Here is a 12,718-nt window from a genome sequence, read left to right on the forward strand (position 1 = left end):
CACAGCTTCAGTCCATCATCCTTAAGGTGAAGTGCACATGCTGTTTTTTGTTGTGTAAGATAAACATTGTTTCCATTGTATTACACTTTATGTTCTGTCCACGTATCTCTCAGCACAGACTCAGTTTCTTTTATTGGAACTCAGCATTACTTTCCAAACATATTGCAAAACGTCTTGTACGATAGTCGATCTACCTAATTTCAGAAAACTGTTTTAAAGGAAAATACCAGAGTGTGGCTATAAGAACTCAAAGGATCGAATGGAAGGTGTCTTAGAACAGATAATGAAAAGATGTAAGTTACTCTTGGAATGGTATATAGGCACATTAAAAGAATACAAACAGGTTTCTGTGAGATGGGCATGACAAGAAGTGAACATTAGAACTGGCAGGGAGGTGACTCGTGAAAAGAAATATCAATAATGCTCAATGTATTTGAGAAGACTATTCGAGAAGGATCATGTATCAGACCCAGAAAGTGTTAGGACCTTCTAAGTGAAAGATCTCTCTATAGACAGAAAACAGATTTAGGGGAAATGGTCAATTTATAAATGACGGAGGGGAAAATAGAACAAAAAAATCACAGAAATTCCTCAACGACAAATTCTTCAGACACCATCGCGCATCATGTGGGTAAAAGGTATACGAAAGTTTGCAGCGAAAAACAAACAAACAAAAACAAAACTGAAGCAAGATCTGGAGGAGAGAAAGTATTCGTCCGCCAAGGTGAGAGGGAAAAATCAAAGAGATTCAAAATTTTGGATATTGAAGAATCTACACATAGTAGTTATTATGGTGTTAACGCCTTATACAATCTAATCAAACATCATTGTGATTAATTATATTTAGATCTCTTGTATTTTTAACACCACAATCGTTATCTATTCCCTGTGGGAATTTCATGAATTAGAAGATAATATAATAATAGTATTCCAACCACAATGTTCGCCATATCCATTGCACGACGCGTTTTGCTTAATCCATAGCTTATCAGGCTGGCTGGGACACACAAAAACAGAAGTGGTCAGAACAATCTTTATATAATATATTTGTTAAAACAACAGTTGTTATAATGTGATGCCTTTTTTAAGTTGATGAAGTAACATTATAAATAATTATACTGGTAATGCATTAATATAACGCCGATTATATATTTTTAACACAACATTCTTATTCACTCCCTTAGGTAGTTTGGAAAATTAGAAAAGTGTATAGCAATAGTATTTGAGCCACACTATTCTCGCAATATTATTTGCCTAATGACAATTTCTTATGAGAAGTATAATTAATTATAGATACACACTCATCCAGCATTATGTGCTACAGACATCCTGGCACTATGTGTTTGTCTATTTGACTTACAGTCATGTAGATAATGACATTAAAGGCTCTGAAAGGCTTTAATGATTTTAAACAATGGTTATTTACCTGACTAGACACCAGGAATTATCAGTTGACATTTGACATATCTGAAATCAGATCTGGTTCCCCACAAGAATCCCTGATGAGACGTATTATATTCGATATCGTCACAGGTAATATGTTCAGCGTACCGGAAAGACATGGAATGACACCATGTACTTATGCTGACAATATAACTGTTACAAGCATGTCACCTGTGTGATATAAGCAATGGAGTATGTGCAAAAAGCCAGAAAAAAACATCTGAAAGAGAACTATAGATATCAAAATGTCCATCCAACCAGATAAAGCCTGTTGGATGTTGGCGTTTAGATCTCAAACGGTCTTCTCTTTTAATGCTAAAACAGTCAGACAGCAGTGTTGCACATAAGTTTTTTGTGTGTATGTTGTGATGGACTATTTAATGATCAGTTGGAAGAGAAATTAGAGAAAAGTCGTTCTCTTCTTAAGTATTCTGCAGCTCAAAACCTGCAACCAAGTACCATCCTGATGAGAGCAACAGCTATTACCAGAGTAGAATATGGAAACCACGTCAAAGTCAGCAATGATAAAGTTACAGAAACTGTAGAACGTAGCAATGGGAATATCAACAGAGTAGCCAGACCAGCATCCTTAGTCACTCTGCCCTTTTGACTCTATTGGAACAGCATACTGTAAAATGAAAGTCTAGCACTATTCAAACCAACAAAAAATACATTTTACCTAGTATATCAATACTTGAGATTGATAAAAAAGACGCAGCAGTGTTACAGAGACTGAAGTTAGTTAAGATGTTAGTCAGTGAGATTCCCAAGAGTGTAAAGGAGAAATACTCAGTTGAAAACATCAAGTATTGAGTAGGTCTAGAGTGAGTCCATTAAGTTAAGCACAATAAAGATGGCCATAGACAATGGAAGAAAAGGTCAGGACTAGTCAACCAGTCAAAGTCATACATAAACAGAGACCAACAAATATCATAGTAATATGCTTTACAGTCATGGAAGACGTGATATCATGGGCAGGATCCTTGTCGACTGAATGAATGGTCATTACAAAATACTGGACGTCCAATCTGGCGAGATCATAATTTTAAATTAATAAGGTTGGTCAGTAACAGTGAAACTTGACAGTATCATTCTCCTAATAGGCACTCTATACCTTATTACAAGGTTGGATACATGTTTTGTCTAAAAAGAAAATAGATAAGACATGTTGTATGATTTGAAGACTCATCTGATAATAATCTATATTCTAGGCCAAGTTGTATATCATTCAACAGTAAAGTGGACTACTTAGCTGATAAGGATGAACCTCTGGGAATCTTATAAAACCTCTGAATGATACAACAGTGAAAGAGCATGTAGGTTGAGGGAACAGGAATCAGTGGAATAGAGGCTAATATTAATGAAATAGAAGACTGAAGGACAAAAAGATAGAGCTCCAACGTATCTTGGAAGGACAGGTGCTACTTAAATCAAATTTAATTAAATCTTATAACTAGAAGAAATTTGAAGATATCGTTGGAAGGAGAGGAGAGACTGTTTTATGGTCGGTGCAAAACTCCCCAAACGTAAATTAGTGGTAGAAGTAATATAGTTGTCTTATTTACATTTAGTATAGAATTAAAAATACAAAAAATATGTCAAAATAATACATAATTGATTAGTAATAATAAAGTATGAAGTGGACGCTGCTGGTCGATTACTCCGTGAGGTTGATGGCTCGGATTTGGGACAGCACGATAAGAATTGGACTGTAGACTGACAAACGTCTAGCAACTGTATTCCACAACTAGAGGGTGGAAAGCTTGTTCTTTGGCTGGTGAAAAATTCATTTAATTTGTAACTAATTGAATAAACAAAGATAGAATTAAGTTTCGAAAATGTATAAAAATGAAGAGATAAGTTATGTAAATAAACACTGAAAATGAATATCCAATAAAATTCACACAATGTCAGTAATAATAATAAACTTACTATTTGATTTCCTGATGAAATATGTAGAAAACCCAAGTGCTGGCAATTTTACATTAAACACAAGTTCTAAAGTGGCCTTGCTAACTCTTCCAGGTATCTTTTGAACAGCTGGAGGAATGGGAACAAGCTGAAACAGAAATTATATTTGTAATACTCTGCTCATATAAAAAGGTTTCTTTTCATGGCATTTTGTCACATAACTTCTATAAAAACTAAATACAAAGATATCTCTTAATGGTCCCACGCTAACGATAAAAATATGGGTTCGATACTTGTGAAATTTAATTTTGTAGCTTTATGCTTAAGTATAGAGAAAGAGATAAAAGCGTTCGATATGCATATAATCCTGAAAGAGTTTGAAGGGTTGACTTAACAATAACGTTAGATAATATTTATTGTTATGATAGATAATACACAACAGTTTCCCAAGTTAACATTCAAACCATCGTCTTGTTTCTATTCCATTTGGTAGGTATTTTAAAAATATTTTTATCACTCGTACATTATTAGCGACCCTGTTGTTAACAGTGCCATATATCAGCAAGCACTTTGTTCATAAATGATTTAGAAAAATGTGTTTAAGATACTTTTGGGTTCATATGGACCCAGCTGTGATAATAGGGTTAAACAAGCCACTGACTTTGACAATTTTAAACTAAAAAAACCTATAAAAAAGTCTTAAAAGACTTTGGGGTTCAGATACAGTCGCTTTTAATTTTCATCTGCTGCAACTAGTCACCAGAAGCCACTACCTAAAATAATTTTTTTCAACCAACTAGAGCGATAGGGTGTGAAAATGATAACGTTTAAAGTTCGAAGCATGTTTGGTAGAACCATGTTTCGAACACTAAACACTCGGATCTCTAGTTCGATACGCTAACCACTATGCTACCCTCAAAACCATGTGAATAATATATATTTTCATTACCACTCAGCTATAAATATGCATTCCCACAATGCCACCAGGTAGTTTGTGGGGGCAAGTTTCGAAATATCATAAACTTGTTAACATAGAATTCCCAAGGAGACCTTGTCTAAAACTAACATTACATTTAGATAAACTACTCATGGAAACATCAGAGTTATTAGTACCTTCATGTTTGTTTTATTATAACAGGAAACATTAGAGTTATTAGCACCTTAATATTTATTGTATAAAATCTACCTGAGCGGCTAGGGCTTCTCCTTTTGGACCAACAACTTTGTATGCTGACCCTGTCACAGGAAGTCTGATATAGGGGTTAACTGGACGGGCGAGAGGATTGTAGATAGTTACAGCCACCTGGAAAGAAACAACGATGTATTGTAAATAGAGAAATATAATATTACTTTGTTTACGATTTAGAATGCTATTGAAAACACATTGGTGAAAATGTTACATGTATTTTTACACAGTCGTTTTCGTGAAATTTTTAATCTATTTATCATTCAGTAAATCAGATAATTTAGAAATATTCCAACAAAGGAGAGTAAAACTTCAGAGCTTTATTTTATCATAAATAAATAGTACATAAGAAGAAATCAGTAATATACTGTAAGTTACCTTGCTATTATTGTACATATTGTTTTATCATTATTGTTTCAAATACCTACAGCCAGTTACTCTGCTATTACTGTACACATTGTCTTATCACTGTTGTTTCAAATACCCACAGTCAGTTATCCTTCTGTTATTGTACACGTTGTCTTATCATTATTGTATCAAATACCCACAGCCATTTATCCTGTTATTATTGTACACGTTCGTTGTCTTACCATTATTGTTTCAAATACCCACAGTAAGTCACTTGGCAATTATTGTACACATTGTCTTGTCATTATTGTTTCAAATACCCACATGATATTCTTGCTAAAAATTTGCAAGTTATTTTCATATGTTCAGTTTTCGATTGTCTACATGTCTGTCTACACACCTGATAAAGTAAGAAACAAAATTATAATTTTGTTTATTGCTAAGTAATTTCCATCTTGCTCTAACTCTTATTTCATCTAGTATATTTGTGCTACAGAGTGTAGCATCTAATCTATCAACTATTTTATCTACTTTTTTAATACTATAAAGAGCATTTTACTAATTATTTGTCTTTGAATGGGTTAATTATTCATATTTCACACGTTAAAACATTTTCCTTCGTTGTAGGTTTTACTTTCGTTATTTAAATAACTATTTTATATCTTGCTAGGACTTAATAATGTTTCTTAAGTATACATAATGCTACTTTTAATTTCTTTCCTTTAAAAATGATTTCTTAACTATTATTATTATATGAATGTGAGTGACTCACTGATCATATTTTATTAGATGTTTCCTAATACTATCAAGCTTCTATCAGTTATCATTCATTACGTTCAGTCATGGAATGTTCCATATTGATTTGAATTTGCCTCATCGGTATTCCGGGCCTGTCAAGGTCCCTGTAATAGCCGTTCGTCGCTAATAAAACTACTTGTACATAGTTTGACTATTATCATATTATTTCTAAAGCATTTTCAGCTACTTATCAATCACAAATTACAGGTTTTTCTCCCTCGGTGATATTGCACTGACTGATATTTAGGTAGTGACAGAAGAAGTGTTTAGGTGGTTCGGCTTTCTCCAATGGTAACAACTTCTTGTATGCGTCACTCACAACTACCTGAAGTCAGAGAAATGAAATAGAAACGATATTTCACGTGAAATCTGTATGAACAACATGTAACGACAAAACAAAATTAGTGAAAGGTTCGAGTCCGTGAAGATTGTATTTTGTTCTGTTGAACATTGTCAAGCATATTATTCTTACAAAGAAGACACAGCAAGTGTAACAGCTGTGTTACATAAATAACACATGTCTGTTATTTATATAGACATTTTATATATAATTTTTATTATATATATTTTACATATATATAATATATGTATATTTGTGATATACATATCACAACTATTTTATGGTTGGTGCAAAACTCCCCAAACGTAAATTAGTGGTAGAAGTAATATAGTTGTCTTATTTACATTTAGTATAGAATTAAAAATACAAAAAATATGTCAAAATAATACATAATTGAATAGTAATAATAAAGTATGAAGTGGATGCTGCTGGTCGATTACTCCGTGAGGTTGATGGCTCAGATTTGGGACAGCACGATAAGAATTGGACTGTAGACTGACAAACGTCTAGCAACTGTATTCCACAACTAGAGGGTGGAAAGCTTGTTCTTTAGCTGGTGGAAAATTCATTTAATTTACATTTTAATTAATATTAAAATATTAATGAATGTGAGTGACTCACTGATCATATTTTATTAGATGTTTCCTAATACTATCAAGCTTCTATCAGTTATCATTCATTACTAACTATCATTCATTCAAAAAGCCATTATTGGCTTTTTCCATTTAATTTAAACTCAAAAAGAAGTCAATCGCCCGAAAAAAAACAATATGAAATCATTGTTTTTTCTAATTATTTTACCTCACATTCCCTGATTCCATTTGCCAGGCGTTCATACGAATGTGTGAACGAAGTTATTATAGTACATAATTTATAGCAATCATGATAAATTATCTATAAACCATCTGACTAAAAACGTGTATCATTCATAATAAATTTACTATGTACTGTCTAATGAGAAACAAATCACAATAAAGTAACAATACATGTACATTGACAATAAAATATCAGTTGTAATCAACTAACTATATTCTGTATAATTATAATAATATCTTAGACAATAATCGCCCGAAAAACACAATATGAAATCATTTTTTTTCTAATTATTTTACCTCACATTCCCTGATTCCATTTGCCAGGCGTTGGGAATAATCATTAGCTACATGTTGTTTCTCGGTTCCTCTGGAAAAAAAATCACTTTTACGTGAATTTCGATTTATTAGTTAATTTAAAAATAAAGTGACAAATGATAAAAAGAATGATATCATATAAAATTTTTGATAACGTTTTTTCTAAGAAAGACAAGTTTAGCATATTAATAAATCTAACACCCAACTTTTTAACTGACTAGCAATAGAAAATGTAATGGAAACACTGAATACAAACCTAACACTCAACTTTTTAACAGACTAGCAATGTGAAGTGTATTGAAAACACGTGATGTAAACACGTGATGTACTTCCAAATAGTTCCTGTCATTTTAATTTAGTACAAAAATAATTCTTTTTTAAGATGCCTCTTTTTGGAAGGTGGGAAGAGAAGGAGTTACTGAATAGTAAAAGGTTACATACTTGATAATAAGTTTATCTGATAACTCATTAAATCAGTGAGATAAGAGTTTGATTGCTATGGGAAGGTTTAATTTTCATGTATATTTGAATATCCAAAATTATTTGAAAATAAAAGCAACCATAACAAACTATGAAAACAACATTTTAATTTCCGAAAACTCAAGAATGTTCCTAGAAATTGTGACACTGAGGAAACTGAGTTTTACTTTGAGTCTAATCAGCTTGATCAAGATCCGTAAAAATATTTTTGTTTGTTTGTTTTAAATTTCGCGCAAAGTTACACGAGTGCTATTGGCGTTGGGGCCTGGCATGGCCTAGCGCGTTAAGGCGTGCGCTTCGTAATCTGAGGGTCGCGGGTTCGCGCCCGAGTCGCGCCAAACATGCTCGCCCTCCCAGCCGTGGGGGCGTTATAATGTGACGGTCAATCCCACTATTCGTTGGTAAAAGAGTAGCCCAAGAGTTGGCGGTGGGTAGTGATGACTAGCTGCCTTCCCTCTAGTCTTACACTGCTAAATTAGGGACGGCTAGCACAGATAGCCCTCGTGTAGCTTTGTGCGAAATTCCAAAACAAACAAACAAAGCTATTGGCGTTAGTCTAGAGGGAAGGCAGCTAGTCATCACCAGTCACCGTCTACTCTTGGGCTACTCTTTTACCAACGAATAGTGGGATTGACCGTCACAAAATAACGCTCCCACGGCTAAAAGGGCAAGCATGTTTGGTGTGACGGGAATTTGACCCGCGATACTCAGATTTTTAGTCGAGAGAAGAAAAAAACACGAGAATAAAGCATTGTTTTTAGGTGTAAATAGGGTGCATCTTAGTTGGTGACAGATTATTAAGCGGTCGAGAGGGTACAAGCGTTTTCGAACACTGGTAGTTAAGGGTATTAGAGAAACATTCTATTTGACCTTGAACTTAAAGGAAATATGAAATAAAGCGAAAAATATTTTATTTGTTTTCCACTTACTGCTCATATTTCAATTTTAATTTCTTTTCTTCAAACTTTATAATTTGGAAATTTTTGTTCAAATTTAGCTAAGGTTTTGTTTCATCGCCCATGAAGAGGCTCTTGGCCAAATAAAAAGTATCTATAATTTTCCTATAGTTGGTTTAATGTTCTTATATTCTCTCTGTTTCACAGCTTACTGGTGATTATTAATATTCCAGTTCACAACTTGGATCAAGCAGATGTTACATAAGGTAAAATCTAGTCTTATGATGTAGAATATATTTCATTACAATCTCAAACAGTAGAAATACTTCCACACACCTATAACATTTCTAACTAATCAGATACTAATATTGTTTCAGTGTGATTTTTTAATGAAGGTGATTAATTTCATTATTATTGATGTTAGTGTTTTATAAAATCATGAAAGTCGGAGAAGAGAGTAAATGTTTAGACAAGAAAACAAAACTGAAACTTAAAATCTAAACGGGAGAGTGATTACCTTAAGATGGTCTCAACATGAGCCTAAAACTTGTCATTATCAAGCACAAGGCATGAACATTCCAGATAAAAAGCTTATTTGAAAACAAGAGAACCTTACAGGACATTGTACGCAATAAAGTATAAACCTACCTGCTTTTTAATATTTCCAATTTATTTGTATTTTCATGGCCATTATTACAGATTTTACGCTTCAGTATTAACGTGTGACAAAGTAATAGGAGAATACTATACGCTGTTTTCGCTGTTTAGGTTTAAACCTAGTCAACATCTTATGATGCACAGTAACACGTTGTTGCTTTTTCATCTTTATCTGACTAAACATTGTAATGTGTGTTACAGAGTTACACACAGTGAGTTGAGTGATTGACAAACACGTAAAGGCCCGACATGGCCAGGTGGTTAAGGCACTCGACTCGTAATCCGAGGGTCGCGGATTTGAATCCCCGTCACATCAAACATACTCGCCCTTTCAGTCGTGGGGACGTTATAATGTGACAGTCAATCCCATTATTTATTGGTAACAGATTAGTCCAATAGTTGGCAGTGGGTGGTGATGACTAATTGCCTTCCCTCTAGTCTTACACTGCTAAATTAGGGACGGCTAGTGCAGATAGCTCTCGTGTAGTTTTGCGCGAAATCCAAAAACAAACTAACTTGTAATACCATTAAATCGACTACGTTCAAATTTCACTGGGAACAACACTTTTAATTTCCTTTTAAAAGGTACCAACTTAATTACTGACAAACTTAAAGCTTATGAAACAGCTTTCGACGTGAATGTTACATTTATTTTTGAGTATAGTGTTTCGTCTGTGAAAGTGAGATACGATACAGCACAAAATTTGAACGATGTAATCTAAATCTACATATACACACCCATTCAAATACCTTTGGCCAATCCACTGGTACAGCGGTATTTCCTGCGGACTTACAGCAGCTAGATTCTGGGTCTTCATACCCGTGGCCAGCAGAACACGGATAGCCCATTGTGTGTGTAACTTTTTGTTTAATTAGAAACCTTTGTTTTTATGGCGACACTAGCACCATCTAGTTTTAATATTATGTAAGTGAGTTAATCCTGGTGTTTAATTGTTTGATTCTTAGAGGTTACAATTTTTTTTTGTTTGAGGTTTTATTTTTATGCAAAATTTTATATTTTTAGTATTAGATTTCTCTTGTTTTTCACCCATACGTTCTTGGACGTATTATTTCTTTCGTTTTTCATGTTCAATGTATTTATTCGCTGATTTCCCACTTGATTTTCATGTATAAAAATATATAACCCATCATTTTATTTTATTTGTCCAGATGGTTAGGTCGCTCGACTCTTAATCTGAGGATCGAGAGTTCGAATACCCGTCACATCAAATATTCTCGCCCTTTTAGCGGCAGACCATAATAAAGTGATGGTCAATTTCACTATTCATTCGTAAAAGAGTAGCCAAAGCGTTTGCGGTGGGTTGTGATGACTAGCTACCTTCAATCTGGTCTTACACTACTAAATAAGGAACGGGTAGGGCATGTAACCTTTGTGTAGTTTTGCGCGAAATGAAAAACGAACACTTTCAGTGACAAAACGTTCTACAATATTTCCACAAAAGGTGTTTCGAAAACGTTATGATAGTTCTGATTGGTATGCTCGTAACATTTTTGCTAATGTTTCGTTATACGATTCCTAATTTTATTTTAAGACTGTTTTTTTTATTATTATTATTTTTATAAGTATAACGCTTTACCTAGAACTCCACTAGATTATGAGTCGAAAATTTCCCAAATGTTTTTTAAGAAATACATTTTGTTTTCTAAGAAAGCATATTACAAGTTTAAAATATCTAAGGCAGCTGAGACATGTGAGTGACATATTGCTCTGGAAAGAGCGTTTGTTTGTTTTTGGAATTTCGCACAAAGCTACTAGAGGGCTATCTGTGCTAGCCGTCCCTAATTTAGCAGTGTAAGACTACAGGGAAGGCAGCTAGTCATCACCACCCACCGCCAACTCTTGGGCTACTCTTTTACCAACGTATAGTGGGATTGATCGTAACATTATAACGCCCCCACTGCTGGGAGGGCGAGCATGTTGGGCGCGACGCGGATGCAAACCCGTGACCCTCAGATTACGAGTCGCACGCACGCCTTAACGCGCTTGGCCATGCCGGGTACCCTGGAAAGAGCGTATAGCCTATGAATGTTTCGAATTGAGAAATACTTACGTCACGGCGTCATGATGTTGAGCCACACCTTGAGCCTCTCCTGTGTTAGAAACACAATACATAATTTTATATAGAACACGTACAACTAAGTGTAAATAGTAAAACTGAGAAACTAACCAGAAGATTTATTATATAGGCCAATGTAAGAACCAGTCATTCTTTAAGAGACGGTATTTTGTAAGCGATTATGTCCAATAAGTATAACAACTTAAAGATATTAATATCAACACATTTTAATAGCAGTCTTCATGATAAAAAATAATTGATTTGGATGAATATAACCGAAAATATTTGGTACAAACAAAATAAATGTAACTGGATAAAACAATTATAAAATTAAGGGTGAACATACGACTCACTTCCATGATAGATATTGTCCTTTTAGATTAATTTTTTGATAGTTCGCATGTAAATACGGACGAAAACATTTTGGATATATAAATACAACTTGAAGTTTATATACAATAGATATAAGTTAATAACACATTTGAAAATAACGTTTGCTTATAGTTAACCTAATTACTGGTTCCATTGTTAACAATATATTATTACACTTTTTTGAGTTTGTAACATACGTTTCTTTGATGTTTTAAGTTTTATTGTATCGCACGACATGGCTATCTTTGTAACAACACATAAGATAATATGAACTTGGAGAAAAATGAAACATACTGATAGTATCTGATTTGATTTCTGAACTCAAGAAAACGATATAGCAGATCAAGCCAACTTTAATATCACTTTACACCTAATCACTCAAGAAGAAACTTAAAACGAACTTACATAATGTTATCAATCAGCACATATAAGGACTAATAATTTTAATAATTAGAATGTATTTAATCTGATTTGGTGTACTGTTGATCAATGTATTTCAAACATTTTCAGTTTACGTTTCAACAACATTTCTCGGGTTTAGGTTTTGTTTCTGTTTTTGCCTTAACCCATCTGGCTATACCGGGCCTTAGGATAATTAGATACACATTCATTATTCCTATGTGTTAAATTACATATTCATCATACTATAATATCATACACGTGTGTATTTTGCAATTATCAAGTTAGAATAATATAGGGATGGAGGATAGAGAATCTAGGCTTACAAAATATAATTTTGTACTTACGTAATACAGTAACGTCACCTGCATCCATTGGTCCTAGCCTGGCAAGTGTTTCGAGTTGTTTGCAGACCTAGAGTCGTGACAATTAAATTTTGTTTATATGTATGCGAGTACGTGAATACACAGTAGGTTTAATTATGTGCAGAAACGACTTCGTTCTACTTCTAAATAAAAAACCTCAAATTGCTGACTTTTTAATATCATTCGCAACCGGTAGGAGTCCATATATCGCATTTTACTGAACAGTATACGTCTTTATTTTTACAGAAACAAAACTACCCATTTTCTGTGTTAAATGCTGAGCGGATTCTACCCGTGGTAACTGGACCTAAGTGG

The 12,718-nt window shown here is 33.8% G+C and overlaps 1 protein-coding gene across 1 annotated transcript in view; it reads right to left on the minus strand.

Annotated features, from left to right (window-relative positions):
- LOC143234030 (lysosomal alpha-mannosidase-like) overlaps positions 1 to 12,718 on the minus strand; it is a 63,143-nt gene that overhangs the window by 27,770 nt on the left and 22,655 nt on the right. Inside the window, 6 exon segments of the mRNA XM_076471043.1 lie at positions 3,376 to 3,502; positions 4,541 to 4,657; positions 5,892 to 6,011; positions 7,139 to 7,208; positions 11,262 to 11,301; positions 12,386 to 12,452. Of these exon segments, the coding sequence (XP_076327158.1) occupies positions 3,376 to 3,502; positions 4,541 to 4,657; positions 5,892 to 6,011; positions 7,139 to 7,208; positions 11,262 to 11,301; positions 12,386 to 12,452 (541 nt within the window).

Source organism: Tachypleus tridentatus, chromosome 12 (genome assembly GCF_004210375.1).
Source record: "Tachypleus tridentatus isolate NWPU-2018 chromosome 12, ASM421037v1, whole genome shotgun sequence".
In the NCBI taxonomy this organism is placed as follows: Eukaryota; Metazoa; Arthropoda; class Merostomata; order Xiphosura; family Limulidae; genus Tachypleus; species Tachypleus tridentatus.